This window comes from Anguilla anguilla, chromosome 15 (assembly GCF_013347855.1).
Source record: "Anguilla anguilla isolate fAngAng1 chromosome 15, fAngAng1.pri, whole genome shotgun sequence".
Classification (NCBI taxonomy): Eukaryota; Metazoa; Chordata; class Actinopteri; order Anguilliformes; family Anguillidae; genus Anguilla; species Anguilla anguilla.
Window position 1 is genome coordinate 13480930 of NC_049215.1, and position 21351 is coordinate 13502280.

The following is a 21351-nucleotide window of genomic DNA, read 5'->3' on the forward strand; positions in this document are numbered from 1 at the left end:
CCGCTGGTGGGGTCCGAACCAAAATTTGGGAACTTCTTATGTAAGGCACCACATGATTTGAACACATTTTCCACAAAAAGGAGGGTATGTTTTTAATTGTATCCATGTTTCCCAGCTAACGGTTGTTGCCCTAAACCAAAGAGAGAGATCGAGAAAATATCGTTGCATTTTTAAAAATGGCCAGGGAGGAAGCCTTAATTGTACACAGAATTCTGTGTGAAAGGCTGTGAGTGTGTTTATCGGACATCCCTGTGTGGCTATATAAGTGCTAGGCCTCTGGCTGAATGTTAATAAAGGCTATTTGGGCTGAGGCGTAACAGTGCACAGGGGCAGATCATTCAAAGAGCAGCCTTATTTTTTGAACCATTAAAGCTAGACCCACTCGCAGGCATGGCAATGGTCTTGAAGGTTGGCTCAGATTCTCATTAGTTGCCCTGGGTCAGCTGCCACATATCCAAAACCACAGGAACACCTCACTCAAGGACTCGCATAGACGGGCAGCCTGACCAAGCGCCTGAACAGCATTTCAGGAAATGATTTAGGATGGAGAAGGAGATTAATGCCGTTGGGCCGGAGTCAGGCTCGCTCCTGTGTTACTTGCTGGTGTCCTGCTGTGTTTGCATCAGGCCCTGACATCGCTCTGGGGAAAACGGGATATAATCTCTCCCACCTTTCATTACGGCTTGAAATCTCCTGGAGTATTGCTGCCCTCGGGAACCATTAGCTGCAGAAATTGGGGGATCGAAAACCTGTGTCTCTTTCATGACACTCCAAAATGCATCTACGACTTACTGTACTCACCTGGAGTTTATTTGCACTCATCTCCTGGTTTTTAATGGAATACAAACAAGTTTTGAGCCTGTGAGTTTAAAAAATGCAATACATATTTCCATCAATACCATTTTATAAAGTAATACAGATCTACTGTATATTTTGTGTTTATTTTATAAGTCAAACACTTTTTAAAAACATTTAGCCATTGGGCATTATTCAGTTAATATGTTGCTGTTCTGGTAATCTCTGTATAGATTACTGTACAATCCACTCTAAAACATCATCAGGTGTTTAGATGAATTGAGATAAATCACAAGTGAAGAGATCACATGTCATGGCAACAAATTCAAAAAGTGATTTCATTTAATTATGATTATTCATGAATTCATGATGGTCAAAAATAATTGTATAAAAGTAGCTCAGGAACAAAAATGAATTTTAAAATATTAATGTTTCCATGTCTTCCTGTTTCTCACTTAAATCTGTGTGACTGAACCCCTTGGGACATGACCTGATGAGTCTGCCTATGGTAATATTTGGGCAGGGTTCAAAGGTGTTGTGTGAGGCAACATGAGGATATAAGAAACCAAAATTCCATATGCAAACCGCAAAGCCTACTGAGAAACCCAGTTCCTTCTTTCACATATATATATGTAATATATATGTCTGTGTAAAGACTATACATGTCATGTCTGTACTGTGAGCCCTGAGGATAGTTGGAAGATAGCCCTCTGCAGCAGCTCTTATCGCCATGGCAATCAGATTAATTCCTGCTACAAAATATGAACTGTCTTGGATTTGGAACATTTATCTGATGTTCTTTTCTGAGCCAAAAAGCAATGTGTCTGACAGCATTAGAAGAATGCATTACCGTGTAAGAAAGTGTTGAGTTCAATGATGACCTGTCATAAGGTGGATAAAATAACAATATAAAATTAAATATTGAAACGAAATACAAAATCAGATTACAGTTGAAAACACAATTACATTGTGTTGTGTTGATGGCCCAAATGTGAATTAAACAGCCTTAATAAAATTAGATTAGGTAGATCCAGTTAAGGTTGGAACTGTGCCGTTAAATTCCAGGTGGTTAGTTCAGACTCCATTAGATCAAGCTGTACAGTGAGACAGACAGTTACTCTATTCTTTCAGTGAAGGAGAAAGAATGAACTATCATTAATTCCTCCCTTTTCATGACAACTGTGCTCTTAATGTAATTACCATAAATTAACATAATTAACAGTTAGCTCATTTAAAATGCTGTGTTATCAGTGTTTAACAGGAGCTGCTTTGCCCTTATGCCCTTTGGTTGTGTAAGAAGGGTTGCAGCTAGTTGGAATATAGTCCTATACTTCTCATACGTAAATAGAAAATTAAAAGGAATGGACAAGGAAAAACAGAGCCCTGTTTAGGCAAACAAATCTGGGTGAAATAATTATTCAAAGTACTATAGAGAGAAAGCACAGTAGCTTCAGATTAGCAACAATTTTTTTTTTTAAATAGCAATTTTCCCCAATCTTCATAGTGAAGCATTCTTTCATATGTGTTTACACATTTTGGTAAGTAACATGATTCATTGAACATTTTCAGGGATTTGCAGTAGTTTTTTTATTTTTATTTCACTGTCATCTGAAGAGTTTAAGCATTTGCAATAATTAGTTGACCCAGGTCTGTTTGCAATCAAAAGGCAGCCTTGGAACGCAAGGCCCAATCAACAAGGCTGAAGGAGTAAAAAGGAACAATTTTTCATGCTTCATATTTCATCATCCTCCCCTAGATAATTTGAAGAAATGTGTGTGGGGAACAATCATTCCCACTGTGATTGGATGCAATGGTGCTCCAAGGACACGTAAGCCACACCTATTTATAGAATCAGGCAAGTGTGAAAGCAGCAATATTGGAGGAAAAGCTGCTGTTGTGCCCTCTAACATGGTACTAAACCTGAAACTGCTTCAGTAAGGAAAAATCCAGCTGTTTAATTGAATGGTGTGTAAAATATAACCTACTCTACTATAAGTCACACTGGATAAGAAAGCCTGCTAAGCAAATAAGCAATATAATTCTAATTATGTTCTCTTCTAACTAATAATGTGGAAAAAAGAGATTAGTCTGACAATGGGAGCTCTAATTCAATTCACACAGAGACTAACCAGATTCCACTGACTCTAATTCACTGGTTGTGTAGTTAGATGGCTTATCAGTGTGTACAGGATGCAGACAGGCAGGGTTGATGGGTCCCTGTTGTTTCTTTCTCAGGTAGGTGCATTTTGGAAGCTCTAAAACATCACCGGAGGATAAGCATCTACCTCTATCGGTACCTCTACTCAGCATGTACAATTTGCCTCTGAACCTTTGACTGCGATATCTGTAGTGGTATTACAAGGTGTATACGAACCGGTAATAAATGTTCTATTTTCTATAGTTTGCACATAATTAATGATTTTATGGTAAGATTTTATTTTTCTCATTTGAAAATGAATTCAGTTTTACTACAGTGTGATATATTATACTAAATTGATTTATTCATCAAAATTACATAATTAGTAATTATCTGGAATAGAACAGAACAAAATAGATGTTTAATTTTAATTGGCATCAGCCATGTTTAACCATTGTGGCTTTTGTCAGTCACATACATTTGTAAATGTGGACACGCGCCAAAGATTATTTTTCTGTTTATTATTTTTACATTATTACTCTTTTTTCTTACTACGTTTACTAGCCTAGATTGTTTTTTTCACCCTGTGCAGTTGGCTTCTCCTGATGTAAAGCGCACACCTGAAATAGCCGTGGTGTGCAAAGTAATTTTACATTTGTTTCAGTTGATTATGCACACCATCTGGAGGGGGTTCAGCGTACACAGACACACATAAATGCATGCATGCACATGTACACACACACACACGCACACACACACAGGGACCTTTTTTCTGCACACAAAAATGCTTCTGGAGAGTGCACTCAGTATGACAGTAGGAGCAGGCCTGTATTAGTCTATTTCTCTATTTTTGCATTGGCATGGAGTCATTCACGTTGTACTGCACGTACACTGAGGCAAACATGGTCAGTACCGTAGTACTGCAGCTTTCAGACCTGAGATTCTGAGAAAATTCATATGCAGTGTCACATATATGCCGTTTGGTAGAATACAATGCTACAATGAAAATACATTGTGAGATTAAATTGATAGTTGCTAGATAATTAAGCCGATGCACTCTTTTTGGCTTTCAGAAAGGTGACATATACACGGTGGTTTCCCTGTGGATAGGAAACTACAAGCACCAGATGCTATCATTCTCTTACTCACGCCTCACGGTTTTGCTGTCACTAAATACAGGAGCCATTGTAAGCATATAACTGTCTGAGGTTTCAACTTCCTTCCAATCATCTAATGTTTGTGATAACAGCACAGACATTAGACGCTTGTCACCTATCAGCATGGGAGGGGCATTCAGAGCGGCCTGCCTCCAGAGGCCTCCTGCCTACCTGCTTTCATCACAACGCACAAGGCAGAATCCCGCAGCCCTTAAAATGCCAGTGGCCAATGGTACAAGCAAAAACATGCTTTGATGGAGGAAGAGGGGGGCCTGTCAGATTCTAGAGCTAGAAGTTTCACAGGTGGAAAGAGAGGAAGAGAAAGAGCCCTTGTCCTTGATTTAATGATAAAAATAAGAGAATATCAGGTATTCCTGGAATATTTCCTTCTTTGTTCCTCCTGAAGTAAAACTTACATGGTATATTAAGGAGGGGTTAAGTAAGGCTGATGCATAAAAAACAAAATGGCTCCTCTCTGCGTTTTCATTCCCCGATAAGATAACATTCCTCCCATCACCCTTTTCATTATTTCTCTGCTTAACATAGCTTTTTTAGAAGTTACAACTCAGGAATAAATTAGACAAAACACTTCTAAATGTGAAACATGACACAAAGATAGTTTACTGGAAACTACATAACCATTTGTAATATGATTCCTTACCCACCTCAGAACACAGTGGTCCTATTTACTTTGAGTCTGTGAGAAATATCCTGGCATCCCTGTGTACCAGGAATTGAGTGGCAACCTGCCTAACTGGCACACTGTCGAGATCATACCCAGGCTTAAAGAGAAGATTTAGGCCCGGGGACAACTATATGGAAATCGCATCAAACCAGCTTCCAGCAGAGATGGGATATTATTGGAATCCCCAGCAGAGAGACTAATTTAGCCCGACCGGAGATGCTTCTTCCCTATAGTGGGGTATAATATGAGGAAGTCAGAAAAGGCCTGACTACTGAAAACAGATAACCCAGGAATGTGAATAACAGTGGGTGAATAATTTCAAATGTGAAGGTTATACTAGAGGCTATCCTGCTAAAATGCAATATATTATATTCACATTTTAACCATGATTTTGGAATGTAGCCTATGTGTTTCTTTTCAGTTGCTATTAGAGTTTTTTTCCAGATCTTTCCAGGCTTTAGTGGAGCTGACTGTCAGATATGGAACTTCAGAAATCAAGGAGGGTAGTGTTAGAGAAACAATTCAATCTTCATATATTAGCCTGTGTGATCAGCAGGCCGGGATTAAAATTATTATGGAAATCATGGTCTGGAGATTAAGATCTGTTAAGATGTTGGGGCTAAATGATCATGGAAATTAATATGTGTTTTGAAATGTCCAGTTGCTCAAAATGTCAATGACGATTAATCAAAAATGATCTTTGACTGCTGATATTTTCAGTTGGATAGCCTCCCTACTGGTGCAACTTAAAATATTGCCGAGATGTTTGCCTTTCCCCTCCAAAAAGGTGGTCATGCCTTGTTTCCCCTTGGCTTGTTTCACTGGCTTCTGATCCACTTCTGGCACCAAATTCAACAGCCTGGTGTTAGCTTAACCTCAGCCGCCCAGAGCACAATATCAAACTGCGCACCCCTGAACAAATGTGCATATCAGCAGCCTCTGAACCTTCGGCTGTGTCTCTCTTCCACGCTTGGACATTTCAAAAGTGTTCACGCTCTAGGTGGAAATGAGCCACCTGCCGCCAACAGAATCTCTGTAGACAATGCCCCCATGATCAATCTTCCCATTAAAAACCAATCTACCCAGAAATTCCCTTGGCTCACAATGTCTCTAATTCTTGTGCCAAATCTAATATACCTGTAGAGTAATGTACATTATTCACTGTGTTCCATGCTGCGTACCAATATTATAGTCAGTTCAGTGAGGTGTATTTAATTTATTGCCACAATTGCATAATATGTCTCTCTGGAAAATAGAATCTGCCAAATAATTCAATAAATATTTTACAATCTTCAAGAAATCTGGGAAGCTACAGTCCTTATTTTTATGCAATATTTTTGGAGTAATAATTAACGTAATTCCTAGAGGTCCAATAAGAATGGTGTTATAATTCTATGTATGCCACATTTTCATCATTCCACTCACTGAGGATGCTACCCATGGCCTTATATGCAGAACGTGTATTTATATATCACCTTCAGAAGCACATAAGGAATATTATGCATGGTAATTTCAATCTTTGAACCACTGCTACATCTTCACGCCCGAAGACTCCAAATTTCAATCAAGAGGAAATTACAGCCAGGGACCCACTACTGTGCTTGCTCTGTCTGTGCCAGAATCTGCATCCCACAGATGCTGCCTTTCCAACACTTAAATGATAAACAATTTTAGTGATCAAAGCCCCTTTAGTGATTGCATCCCTTGAAATGATGCAACAAACTATCAGTGTTTTCATTTTGGAATGCATCGTGGTGTCTGGAAGCCTTCAGGACCGAGGACAGCAGCCTGCTGAGGATGACTGGTAATCATCCCAGCTGTTACTCACTGTTTTCCGTCGGCTGACTTAACCCTCCAGTTGGCCAAGACTCCTGGAGGAACACGTTAGCCCGGTCATGACACGTTTTCAGTTTGGTCTGCTGCATTGCTTTCATTTACTGTTTTATCACCAACGGTAAAGTAACTACTATTTATGTCCATAGAAAGGACACCTTTTGTTTGTGTTCATCTTTGTTCTCCTTCCTATACAGTGGATGCTCCAGACATCTCGTGACATCAGACATACAAGCATCCTTGCATCCTGAACAAAATTTCAGGTCTGTGGAAGCAACTGCTTCTTTACAGACAAACATTTAAATTCTTCTGCATTTGAAAACTGTCCATGCTGTCAGTTCTTTTGGGGCCTTTTTAAAAAGTTTCTGTTGGTGAAGTATGAAGCGTGGGTTGAAAGTCTGGCTGTTTACCAGAGTGAGTCCTTTTCTCCCCTGGCTGGTAGTGGGTAAAATGGTAAATTGCCAGCCAATCCCTTTTCAGAATAGAGCATTTCATTCTGTTTGTTCTTGTTAAATATATACTTTTGGAGAACAGGTTTCAAAATATGTTTTGGTACCTTTCTTTCTGTGATAACCGAGGATACACTCTCACAGAGAGTGGAAACATTTTGGTTCATGTGGGTGAGATTACCTCTACCCCTGGGTTAAATACGTATTTGAAATGCCCAAACTCTTTAATAGTTTAGAACATTCCTCCAAAATCGTTGCAAACATTTTAATGAAACCTATAACTGACCAAAAGAATCATTTCAGAATATTGGTGAACATGGATTCTCAACACTGTCAAGGATCTTCCATAAATTTACCAGTATCTGGAGTGTTAAAGTATTTCAAATAACTACTTGACCAAGGTCTGTTGTGACTGTACACTTGTTGTACAAGCTTGCACTCTGTAAAAAGCCATCTGAGCTTTCAGCATCAATGGGGTGAGCCTGCTATGGACTGTTAATGAGGGGAAAAACTGCCCGTCTGCCTCATTGCAAACTATTCTAATTGGCAAATTAAGCGCAGGGATAGACAGGATGTGCTTCCTGAGAGATTCATTTGGATATTTTCAAACTCAGGAAGAGAAGGCACCTGCTGTGGGGACATCTCTGTGATTCAATTATCTTGGAGAGGTGATGTGATTAGTGAGTTTCTGTGATTACACAATCGAAGCCTGAATCAGCTTATGGAGGTTTATGTAAATCCAATTATTCTGAAATGCTTCTTCAAATGTATCTCTGGTCTGTGTAATCTAGTGATAACTGCCACTGTCTGGTCTAATTACAGAATATTTTATAATCTCCATTAAGGTATGCACTAAATCCTTTATCAGACGATGAACCTGTTTGATGGTTGGTTCTGACTTATGCAAATTAATCATAATTGTGTAAATTTGTTTATAGAGGAATTCCTCTTTGTGTGGGCTGATGCAATTGCTGAGCATGAAAATACAGTCCCAGAGTTCTGGAATCCACATTACCTGGGCAACAAAGGGCCAATGAACATGTTTGTCAGAAACAAACGATCCAAGACCCTGAAACCAAACCAAAGCTTTTCCATCCCTCTGAAAAATTAGCATAATGTAGATTGACACCTACTGAGGCCAATGTGCAGATTTCATTTGAGATGGGGAATTAAATTACTGTCTTAGTAAACACTGAAACACTGAGAATTTTAAGTTTCCAGGCTTCCCCGTTTCTTGCCCCATTACACTGTAGTGACGTACCCGCCCTGGTACTGAATACTGACGGTGCCAGTGCCAACTGCGCCTGGCAGCCACGCAGGGTGGTGTGGTGCATGATGGGACAGCAGATGAGCATTCAAATTCTGGGAGACTATAAAATAGTTTAAAAATAGATAAAAAAATAATCAAAGTTATTACAAAAATTCAATCCATCATCAACATCAGCAATTACATCTGTTTACTAAATCATCATTACCATCATCCAGGTGATCTCCAGCATATTCAGTCGGCAAAATCTTGCGTGACAGGTGGGCAGCAGTTAAAGAAGATAAACACAGTCATTTGCGCTGAAGATTGAGTCACCAATTTCCTTTAGTTTCACAGTGCTCCATAGCAGTTAGTAGCTCGACAGGCGTGAATTAAAAATGTAATGCATTTGGCTCAGCGCAGAGAAAAACAACCTCCCTCTGTTAGTCTGGGGGAGTCTGTGCACAGCGTATGTAATGGAAAAAACATTGATGGAAAATTCTGGTTACAGTTTCCATTTCTTAAGGAAGCATTGCAATGAAACTGCCCCCAGACAGTTAATGTATTTGTTGCCTGTTGTCATTGGGTTGCACCCTGGGATTGTAGTTCAGATTAACTGGCTGCGGAGCACTAGCAGCTCTGTCCATTGCAGGATGAAGTGTCTGTCTGTGGAGTGATTAATCACCGTTTATGGATATTATCAGCATGGTCACTTAATTAGCGGTCCAAGCCTGGGGCATCCTGGTCTTATGAGTTCACCGTCTCACCCAGCCGGTGCAACAACGGCCACTGAAATCTTTATCTTTGATTACTGAGGTCATGGTCTCTATCTACTGCTGTTATGGTCACTGTATCCATGGTCTCTCTTTGCAGGGTTACTGAGTTCGTGTTGTATTTGATGGAAGAATATAGAATGGCGAAGATAATACATCACTGAAGATGTGAACTGTCAAATTTCTGAGAAAGAATTCTGTAGAAATCTGTGGAATTTTGTTGACAATGCCTGAAACACAATATTGATTTGACCTAATAATTCAAGTTTTGCTTTAATGTTGAATCAAAGAATCAAAGCACTTGTCAAGTATTATTCTATTTATGTAGAAAACCCTTTTCATCAGTACATTTCAGAACGCAATTTCAAACAACAATAAAGAGACAGAGACAGCACTGACAGACACTCCCATCTATAAAAGCACAAAGTACACCATGCAAACAGCACTCTGGATACAAGACAGAAATGTCATATTTGCCATGTTTACATAGACATGTCTCCACGGGCTTATTGGCAAACACAGATAAATATTGTATAAGCTTTGTTTTGTATTAAAGGGGAAAAACTATTGTTTAACTCCAGAAGCCTGAAGCAAGATCAGCTATTCATGTTTCAAAGATGATGCCAGCTCTTATCCTAAATAAAGAGCTTCAAAAGTTCTTTTGTATTTATTGTGGCTACAGGCACTTGGGAGTCTGCAGAACGTACACACACAGTTCAAATAAGTTTAAAACGTACCAGGTCTGTTAATCTAAATCAGGGTAACAATATGATCCAGAGAAGAGATTCAAAGCTTGTCACTTGGTTAACAAAGATTCTCCAAAAAAGAATGCAGAAGTATATTGTTCAAAAGTATACCACAATTCTTCACTAGGTTCAAATGTGGTGACCGAGTAGACCACAACAAATGGATAACACCAGTGTCAGTGGGCAACGACTCGTGGATGGGTGTATTTTCTCTCTCAGAAAAAACACCTGTCTGCAGGAAAGAATTGTGCAAATCTTGGGTAAAGATGATCACTCAGTACCATTAAGGACTGATTGACATCGTCTTTGAATTCAAAGGGAATGAGTGCAGCAAAACCATGTTGGGATTATATATGTATTATATTATTACAGGACCATCAGAACTATTTAGTCTTGAGTGAAAAAGGTGGGCTCAAGTGTGTAACCGTAATCTGTCACTTTGCTGTCTGGCCCCAGTTTGTGTCTTCATGCCTGCATCTTGAACAAATAATTATTCTACTTTCCATACCACTTTCGCACGGAAAACAGAGCGAATTTTTGTCGTCTTTAAAGAATAAAGTTGAAATTTAAAGAATAAAAACCAGTTCCTACATCTGAACAGATGCAATTTTCGGCAGTCTCTTCAAAGCCTGTACACATTATAATTCTGTGCACATGGACTAAGATAAAGAATTTTCTGGTTATTGAAGTAAAGCAAAATTTCACTAGCCCCTCGACAGAAGGCGTGCCTACAGTGCTAGTGCTAGGCTACTCTAGGCTCAAAAAATTTGAATTTAATCTCAATATTTCAGCTTTATTCCCAAAATTTTCACTTTATTCTCCAAACGGAATTCAATTTTAAGAGATTATTCAAGAAATAAATCACCCTATTTCTGCTCATGGCTCTATTACTCTTCTGGACTCATTCTGTGGATTCAGCTCCACAAGGACAGAGGAAAGTCTGTGCGCTCTGTGTACGGCGCGTGTGATTGCTCTTCTGAATAAAAGCAGCAGGCCATTTTTGGTGTTCTATGCATTTAATATTTTCTTTGATCCCCACCCCCCTGAGCCTTTTAAATATCATACAGAAGACAGAAGTGGTCTTGTTATTTACAAAACAAATAAAAAAAATTTAGTGAAGTGTTTGGTCTGGAGGGCCACAGAATGTGAGGACCAGACCAGAATGTGTGCGCTCTTCGTCCTGGTTACAGCAGCTAATGTGGGAGGTAAGGGGGTTTGGTTGACACGGTGGCGAGACCAGCACATAACAGGCTTTCACTATGAGGGGGTGTGGAGGGGGGGCAGCACTGCCAGGAAACCACTGCCTGACAGTTCCTACCGGTTACACCTCTCTTAAGAAAGACATTATTTTGGCTATTGGAGTCTCCACAGGGTCCGCTTGCTGCTCAGAAACCCTGCCAATTCAAACGTATTTTGAAAAGCATTCACCGTATTTTTCTGTTTTAACAGTGTGCTTACGCTTACGCTTAACGTGCATGCAATGTAATGTGAGCAAAAATGGCTGCTTTAAACTGTAATTGGGGCCAATTTGTTTAATAATAATTTGAAGGGTAATTTCAGATCATCAGGAGACTGAGTGAAGGGGCTTGATACTCTTTAAGTTAACAGAACCGCATTAAAAGAGGTCATCTTTAATACTGCATCCAAGTACAGCAGCAGTACTCCTCTTCACCCGAACGCAAACGGCACGCCCACGTTTCCATGGTGAAAGCTGTGAGTGAAGCTCGCCGTCCCTCACAGCCTCGGTGTGGCTGCTGGGTGCGTCTCCTTTACCATCAGCTGTCCTGGCTGGTCTCGTGGGCTGATGCTGCCACCTGAGCAGCTGGGACTGGACCGAAAGGCCTCCCACCCCCCCCCTCATCTTATTCCTCTCTTTCAATACCAACCATCAAAGGCACGCCTGAATGGGGCGGGGGGGGGGACAGTAACGCAGCCTTCAAGGCTGTGTGCTGCCACCTCTGAGAAAGGTTAAAATGATCATAACCCACCGGGGTTCGCTGGAGTCTAACTGCCACGCTCCCAACAAGAGCATGCAGTCTGTGGAGTGGATATTTGTGTGTGCGCCCGTGAGTACTACATAGGACTACTCTAGAAAGGAACAGTGTGGCCAGTGGAGAGGACACACTTCCCAATGACACAGATGAAAATATATCACAAATATATCCCTGTCATACGGAGAACCAGCAATAACAACATACTGTTTGGGTTTGACGCCTCTATGGCAATAATTTAAGCCAGTATAAATATTCCCGGTTCGTTTTTTTTTTCAGTCTTATTTTTGAATAAAGGAAAGAACTAGAAGGAATGAGTAACAGTTGCAGAGCGACACGTGAGCAGGAGATTTAAATTTGAACGGAATGCGGCGGGCAGGTGATGGAAGCTGCAATCTTGGAAGCACCGACTCAAACAGCCACGGGCGGACAGGGCTGCAGAGTTAGCTGGGCAGTCTGGGTTTTGCTGAGATGAAGCCTGTCGCACATAGCCGACGTAACAGAGGTTTGAGACCATACCACCGAAACAGACTGAAAAGAAAAAGCAAAAAAAAATTAAAAAATAAAACTGAAGGGTGGGATTGGAGGATGCTTGGAAGGATGATTCTCTACAGCGAGGTCTTTCGGCTGCTCGAGGAGGGGGGCGGGTCCTAGATCGGGAGCTGAAACTTCACGTCCACCTGGGCCTCCTTCGCTAGCGAGACGATCTCAGAAAGCTTTACAACCTGCAGACACAGAAATATAGTCCTTTACAGACTGCAAACGCAGAGATACAGAGTCCTTTATAGACTGCAAACACAGAGATACAGAGTCCCTTACAGACTGCAAACAAGAGATGCAGAGTCGTTTCAGACTCCAAACACAGAGATACAGTCTTTTATAGACTGCAAACAAGAGATACAGAGTCGTTTCAGACTCCAAACACAGAGATACAGAGTATTTTATAGACTGCAAACACAGAGATACAGAGTCCTTCATAGACTGCAAACACAGAGATACAGAGTCCTTCATAGACTGCAAACACAGAGATACAGAGTCGTTTCAGACTCCAAACACAGAGATAGAGTCCTTTACAGACTGCAAACACAAGGATACAGTCTTTACACACTGCAAACACAGAAACAGAGTGGGCGTGGCTATAATGGGCGTGGCTCTGGGCAGAATGCACCTGCTCATTGGCCCAACAGCGGTGCGGTGACGTACCATTTTTGCCGCTTCATCCAGGTCGTCGCAGGCCAGGATCTTCAGGGGGCTGGCAGCAATGAGAGCCTTCGCATCGTCCACCCGTGTCCCTGAAACACAGCGCAGTGGGCGGGGTTACAACTACCATAATAACATGCACGCTGCAAGGACTAAACCACGATGCAGTTTTAATGTGATGGACGCATAGGTGTGTGTGTTTCTGCCCATCACGGAGCATAGCATATGAAAGCAGGGGTGTGGAGGGTGTGTGTGTGTGTGTGTGTGTGGGTGTCTGTGTGTGAGTGTGAGAGCATGCGTGTGTGTTTGAATGACAGCAGTCCACTCTCCTGCAATCACAGTGATCACCCTGCTAAGGTACACACACTAGCACAGAAAGACAGAACACAATCAGCCAGGAGAGGAGAATCTGACAATGAGGTCATCAGTAACACCACCCCCCCCCCGATCTTATCATTACCCTCATTATCATCATCATCATCACAGCAGACCCACAAACCCTCTCTTCTTTTGCACAACAACCAAAACATAATTTGGCCTTTCCTTTAAAATGTTTCATTTGCCCTAAAACAAAAGTGTTTTGGTGATGCGGGTAAGCATGTGAAGACAATTCCCATGAAATATTCAGTCATTCAGTCTGTCCTACAGAGAGTAAAAGATGGAAAAAGATTCTCACCTTGCAACCTAACAACGATGGGGATTCTAAGTTCCAGATCTGTCACAGCCATGATGATACCTTGGGCGATGACATCACATCTCATAATACCTCCGAAAATATTTACCAGGATGGCCTGCACCTGTACAGGTAAAGGGAAGACGGCACTGAGAGGCCACACACCCCACCCCTCTCACCTGTACAGGTAAAACACACGCCTGTGGAACACTGTGAACCTCATTAAGCTCCTGAAGCTGAGCAGAGAGCAGGCTAACGCACACATTAAAATGATTTACACTGAATCCTCCAGTCAGAGTCTTTGCTACAATTCATACCTGTGGAGCATAAATACATCACAGCTGCTCTACAGCTTAAAGTGGCTAATCCTGTTCAGGGGAAATACCTCCAGGACCGTGACCACCGATCCACACCGCCTTACCTTTTTGTCGGAGGTGATGAGTTTGAACGCTTCCGTCACCTGGTGCGCAGTGGCTCCGCCCCCAACGTCCAGGAAGTTGGCAGGAGTGCCGCCGTGGAGCTTGATGATGTCCATTGTGGCCATGGCCAACCCTGCCCCATTAACTGCACACACACACACACACAAATGCACACACACGCACACAAAAAAATTCTAAATATGCTGACAAAATAACATACACATTAGAATAAAAATTCCCTTTCTCTCTCTCTCAGTAATCCACCCCACAGTAATTGTCCCACACCCCCATATGAGAGTTTCCACTGCATGTTTCCACAAGGCTGTGCCAGCTACCCTGTGCAGGTCAAATACAGGTCTGCCCATGTGTGTGAAACCTACTGATCTGGGCCAAGCCTTCACCCCACTCAATACTTCTAGTTACAGAGAGCGTGCAGGCAGACATGCAACACTCAGCATTGCAGCAGTGTTGAGAGAGCCAGACATGCGACAGGGAGGCCGGGCTGACCCAGGCAGCCGATGGTTCCGTCCAGTCCAATGTAGTTGAGGTCGGCTTTGGCCGCCTGCCGGTCTCGAATGTCCTCCTGGGTCCAGTCCTGCATGTCGAACACTTTCTTCTGCCGGTACGCCGCGTTGGAGTCAAAGTTTATCTTGGCGTCCATGCACATCACTGCCCAGAACCAAACACAAGCACACACAGGCAGTGTATGAGCTCAAAGGTATATGAAGAGCTCACAAAATAACATACATTTTTATGTACATATTATTATTCTTCTTCAAATTGCATAGTATTTTCACAGTATGACAAACACTACTTCCTCATCCTGACACTATGCTCATTATGGACAAACCAGCAAAAACCGTGCTGCTGAAGAGACTCGCAGACATCATTAAATAACAGGGAATCCCAGATTAGAGATCAGAGAAGAGCTCTAACACTGACACTGCTGTGTGTGTGAGAGTGTGTGTAACGCACCGATGCCAGATGAATCCTCCACCATGGGGTTGATCTCCACCATGGAGGCGTCGTACTTGATGAAGAGGTTGTAGAGCTTGATCATGTTCTCAGCTGCCTCGTTGATCAAAGCGGGGGGGAAACCCATTTTCTCTGCCACCTGCAGAGGAAGAGAGAGGGAGGAGAAAGGAAGACAGGGGGAGAGAGAGAAAGAGAGAGAGAGAGGAGTGCATCAGTTCAGATCACAGCCGGTTCTCCTGAGACAGCACCCTTGGTCTAACAGAATCTCACTCATTCTGTACTGCACCTTGACGGCCTGCTCCATTTTGATGCCCTCCACAATGTCGATGGGCTCCTTTACAATGGCGTCAGGGTTCTCCGCTGCGACGTCCTCAATGTTCACGCCTCCCTGCGAGCTGCCGATCAACACTGGGCCCTTTCCAGGAAGAGGGAGAAACACATTACTGCCTAAAACTCAACCAGTCAAAACCAATCTCCGTCAGGAGAGCCAGATTCTCAGCTAAGCATAAATAGGCCTTATTGGGCTGGACAAAAGCAGGGCCCAATCAAAACTGCACCCTGATAAAAAGGAACGACAGAAACGTATCACTACCCACAGCACAAGGAGATAAAACTGTGGATGTAGAACTCATTGCGTACTTTGGAGCACAGCAAATCAACAGCTGTATAATTCTGAAAGCACAGCCAATTAGTCGCTTCATAATCTGGAGGCTACAAGCCAATCATCTGCCTCAAAATCCTGACAGTACGTCCAATCAGCTACTCTGTAATACACAGAACACTAAATCTACTAGCGTGTGCAGGCAGCCCTTTCATCACACAGACAATTCTGCCATCTGTTGGTGAAAGTCTGCCATGTCAGCAAACCTTATATTTCTCAATCTACCTGCGCACATGAACAGAAATCAGAATTCCAGTGATCATGTGATTAAGTAGAGCTCACCTGATAGGACCTCTCCATGGTGATGGCAAAGTAGTACTCCCTGCGGGGGTACCTGCGCTCGCAGATGAACACCTGGTTGCAGATGCGGCCCTTCTCTCCCGTCTGCTTTGTGTACAGCTTCTGGCCAATCATCTGAGAGGAAATATCCCGGGCCTCCTCTGGTCTGAGATCACAGCACGCACACGCACGCACGCACACACACACACATATACACACACACGCACACACACATATACACACGCACACACACATATACACACACACACGCACACGCACACACACACACACACACACACACACGCACACACACACACACACACACACATATACACACACACACGCACACGCACACACACACAAAAAGCACACACACACAGACACACACACAGACACACACACACACGCACACACGCACACACACACAAAAAGCACACACACACACATACACACACACACACAAAAGCACACACAAATGCACATGTCAACCATTTCTCTGTTGGCCCATTCTTGACCTCAAACACTCCACAGGCTTTTTATTTCTGTGCTATGAAGAATATCACAGGAATGTAAATAAGTGAAGTAGGTGACAGCATATAGGATGTTTATGTGTATGTATGCAAGCATATGTGCTTGTGTGTGTACTGTGTATGTCAAACAGTGTATAGGAATGTTTTTCAAAGAAGTACTCAAACACAGGAAGGAACATGTATCTGGAAGCACAGAACTTCTGCCTGGAAGCACTGAGATAAAAAAGTCATGATATGTTAAAGTAGGCCTGCAGCAGCACATGCTTTGAGGAGAAGCCTGTGTGTGTGTGTGTGTGTGCGTGTGTGTGTGTGTGCTAGAGTGTGTGCGTGAATGTGTGTGTACAGAACACTCACGAGTAGACAATCTTGACTCCTCCCTTCAGGCCTCCCTCAAAGGTTCCCTTCCCCCTGCCTCCTGCCAGCACCTGAGCCTTCACCACCAGGTCCTTAGAGCCTGAGACAGAAAACAGTGCCCTCAGTACAACACACACGCACTGCACACACATACACACACACACACACTACATACATGCACTAGACAGACACAAGTACATACACACAGTACCAGTGGTCAGGCTAGCCCATGGATTGCAGCATCATTAGAATGCATGACATTTCAAAATCTGCATTTTACAATGATTCACTTGTGTTCTGAGTAAAATAACTATTTTTGCCATAATATGCCAACTCACAATAATAACACAATAAATGTATGTTCTGGTGTCCTGATCAAAACAAATTTCTGCCTCACTTATTAATAATATTAAAAAATCTCTTTGAATCTCACAATGCTACTGATGGCTGTGTAAATATTATGATCAATAAACAACACAAATGTCAGACATCAAAAGACAAATGGCTTAAAGAAACAGAAGTAATTATTTCATTGTGGTTCAAGTCTGGGTCTTTCAGTCCCATTGTAATCTTACACAAAGGACCTCAGAATATCTGTTTTTATAGAATGCAGTATTTTTTCCCCCTGATTTTTGGCTCCTTTTTATGTGAAAAAAAAACACAGAATCCTGCATTAATGCAACTCCCTAGTATATAAACAGACACACACACACACACACGGAGTACATACAGGCACACACAGCTCTGTCATCACTCTGAATCAACGTTATCAGCAGGGCACGCTACCTCCAGATCACTAAATACTGCTGACCACATCATCACACCCGACCATCACATTACAACACAACACTTCCACATCATCACAAACATTATCATCAAACAAGTTTAAACCTGTCTATTCTGTAATCCTATCATGGTGAGGAAATGTTTTTCCTCTCACTGGAAAGTTTCTACACAAACCAAAGGGACGATATTTCTCAAAAATGTATTGTCTGCTTGTCTCCGAATGGTTACCAAATGAATTAATATTGCTGCAGTAAGAACCATTAAGCAAAATAAATAATGATATCTCCACAAAGAGAAAACAAATCCTTAGGAGAGTAAAAATAACCACTGTGCTCTATCATGTTGAAACACACAGATAACCATGGTTGCACTTGTCAGAGTGCTCAAAGTCTGGAGCCATCAGAGTGGTGACAAGCATGTAACAGTGTGATTGTGCAACCAGGAGAGTAACCCCAACTCACTAGCATAGAGAACACTACCAGAACACATTGGAGCGTATGACTGTCTGTACAAACAGGAAAATCTGGCTAACTCTGTGCTTCTACACACATCCCAACCACTCAAATAACAGTAATAACATGGTGGAAATGTAACAGCATATTAAAGGCATTCACTTGTATTGCCAGCTGGTTCCACCTTTAACCAATACGTGTCCCACCTTTCTGTTTATCTTACACATTATGAAAATGAGTCAATTCAATTTCAATAATAAAGAGCAAGATAAAACAAGTCTCTGGGTTTGGTTTGAAGTCAAACCACCCACTATGCCAGGTACAAAACCATTTCTCCAAAGGAACATACACAATCTCTGGTTTATGACTGCATATAATCCTCCAACACCCAGTTTAATATCAAGAGACATTATTTCGCAACTACAACTTCGCCATAAAAGTCCAAACTAGTCAAAGGCCAGGCGAACTGGAGAAACTGAGAACACAGAACGTAGCTGCGACACAGTTAGCACTAAACATTTCCATATTGCTTACACAACACTGAGGCATAGTGGATATACAATGACAGTGTGAGGTTAACCATGCTGAACATTTCTCTCCACTATCAGCAATCTTCTCTGCAGCAATGCCAGCCCCCCTGGGGGGCGCCTTACCAATCTGCTTGGCGACGGAATAGGCCTCCTCGGGCGTGCTAGCCACCATGCCCGCGGGCACGGAGATGCCCGCCTCCTTCAGCAGGCCGATGCTCAGGTATTCGTGCAAGGAGAGGTTCCTCTGCTGTTGCTGCAGGGGCAACTGCTGCGCCCCATGGTTCCCAAACAGGCCGGACGTCCCTCCCAGTACCTGGGGCAGAGGGGACACACAAACACCCTTTAGCAAGAAGTCAGAACTGGATGCAAACCTATTAGGACCAGACAGCAGTCTGTTTGTTATCTCTGCAAACACAAAAGGAATCTACGGTGAAGGCAATCTCAGGTAAAGATTACATGCTTCACAACTCTGGTATGTGTGGCTTAAGGTAGAGTGGCAAGCGTGGAAGGGAAATCCAGGGAAAACGGCAAGTAAAGATTATAGTTGCATTTTGAAAAATTGGTGTACTAGAAGTACCTATTTTAAGACTATAACATATGTTTTTTTTATTTGGAGTTGGAGTCCTATATGGGACTTTTGCATAAATAGCTTTAAGATGACTTGGCTGTGTTAGAGCATGTGTGCAAGTATAGCACTTTGAGTGCCATTCCTGTCTGCTGGTTCATGTGAAATCACAAGGAAATGAATGCTTTGGACAACTTCATATATTTAGATGTATGTTTGAGCCTTGACAGATTTACAAATATCAGTTTCCCATTTCTTCAGTGATACAATTATGCAATGCATTATTAGGCATGACAGCAATGTACAGTTAGAGAATAAATAAATTACGTTTTTTTACATGCTATTTCTGCATCTGTCTGAAACCCAGAAGAACCAGTCAGCATTTGCCCCTTGACCTGCCTTGAAACCTGACCCACACTTTCAGAATATAAACAACGGGGTCCTCTAACACAGAGGGACCTGAAACATGCCTTAAATGGGCCCTACCCTGTGTAAAGGCCTCTACAGCACTCATACAGGAGTCAGAGACACAACACACCTGTGCATTTACAAATAGTCACACGGCACAGAAAAATAACATTCTTGGGAGAACACCCATGCACCCCCACCCCTGCTTTTAGTTTTAGCCTTTCACCTAAATACCTGCAGAATTACTAGCTGCTCTTATAAATACACTATTCACCTAATTCTTTGGAGAGTTCAATTTATTGTTTTTTAAATATAAATATGATGCCTGGGTATGACTAAAAGATTGGTTTATAATCTGTTCAGATTTTTAAAAATATGGCACACAAATGTTGAGATAACTAACAAAACAATACATCATAAGAAAACGCAAAAACCATTCATACTTTGGGTCGAGCAAAGCATACTGTTCGACTGTGACGATCAGTGGTTGAAGTCTTAGAGGGAACATGGTTAATCAAGAAAATATATATGTATCTTTAATTCATATTTCAAAATCAATTGTGACTGTACGTTAACTGTCCCGAATAAGCAGGTTCCCTTGGCCATTAACATTTGAAAAGAGCATGCAAAAATGGATACTCCGAGGATACCAAGGCCTGGGATTCACAGAATTGCCAAATATATTACAAGTCCCTCAGATTGCACAGCATATTGAGAAACCTTAACAGAACAGTTGGCGAACAATAACGTCAACTAACTAGTGGCCTTTCAGATTCCGCTACAACTTTAACTGAACTCTCCGGGTCAAAACAGATTGCCAAACGTTGGTGTCTGTCTCAACTACAAACGAAGAGGCTAATGAATTCGACAACTCTCGATTTAGAAAAGCTGTCAGTGGCTAACGTTAGCAAGCTACATTCCTGGACAGTACAGCTGGAGGTCAACCCATAGGATTCTGAGCAACGAATTATTTACAATGATAGCTCACAATTAACTAACTAAGGCTATTTATAACAAACGTGCTAAGAGAGAAGCTTATGTTTAAATATGATCGCAGAAGCACAGTAACATACGTTCGCTGAATAGCTAACAAGATAGCCAAGTTTGCTATATTGTCTACTGTACCTAACGACATCTAGCTAGCTAGCTGGCTAGCTAGCTGTATGGGTTAATGTCAAATGTGACCCTGTCACTTACAATACATTTTCAGTTGCTCCGATTGATTATAGGCTATTACCATGAGCCCGATCGACAGTCAGGAATGCTCCAATTAAGACTGATATAAAATCACCTTAGATGCATTACTGAGGGCCGTCCTACACCCGGAATTCCTCAGTCCAGCCGACAACCGGCCGTAGATCAGGGACGTCGCCATGTTCCACTCCGATCCCACTTTAGAAAAAAACATAATAAAATCACAGGGTGCGCATGGGCAACGACTCAAGAAACTCGGTGTGCGCATGCGCACAAAGTATCCTCAAACACCTATGCGGTAATGTTATCTGAGCGCACACGTCCTGAATTTTTCTGCGAATGTTTCACACGTTTTAAAAGCGCATGCTTGCTCATTGTTTTATCGTAAATTATAACTTAATTAGCTACACGCACATATATAAACATATATAAATTACTCATAGCTTTGACTGTTTTTAGAGTTTTTTTTGAGTAAAATACCAAGTGTAGATTGTGTGCAGTTATAATGCATTT

At 42.0% G+C, this 21351-nt stretch overlaps 1 protein-coding gene across 1 annotated transcript; it reads right to left on the reverse strand.

The window, feature by feature from the left end:
* Positions 1-9470: 9470 nt before the first annotated feature.
* On the reverse strand, positions 9471-21056 carry LOC118214580 (succinate--CoA ligase [ADP-forming] subunit beta, mitochondrial). The gene is made up of 11 exons (XM_035394662.1): positions 20936-21056; positions 18795-18984; positions 16904-17003; positions 16023-16185; positions 15366-15494; positions 15080-15218; positions 14612-14773; positions 14107-14249; positions 13689-13809; positions 13016-13104; positions 9471-12537 (listed from the first exon to the last, which is right to left on the reverse strand). The coding sequence occupies exons 1-11, from the start codon at positions 21050-21052 to the stop codon at positions 12463-12465; spliced, it is 1428 nt and encodes a 475-aa protein (XP_035250553.1). The 5' UTR covers positions 21053-21056; the 3' UTR covers positions 9471-12462.
* Between the last annotated feature and the right edge of the window lie 295 nt (positions 21057-21351).

What these genes read in the sequence shown, in the direction of transcription:
- LOC118214580 (XM_035394662.1), bottom strand. Translation starts at nt 21,052, where the DNA reads ATGTTTTTTTCTAAAGTGGGATCGGAGTGGAACATGGCGACGTCCCTG. An exon ending in TTCCGTCGCCAAGCAGATTG is followed by an intron (nt 17,004 to 18,794) that starts GTAAGGCGCCCC and finishes TTTCTGTCTCAG; the next exon opens with GCTCTAAGGACCTGGTGGTG. An exon ending in TGGATGAAGCGGCAAAAATG is followed by an intron (nt 12,538 to 13,015) that starts GTACGTCACCGC and finishes CTGTGTCTGCAG; the next exon opens with GTTGTAAAGCTTTCTGAGAT.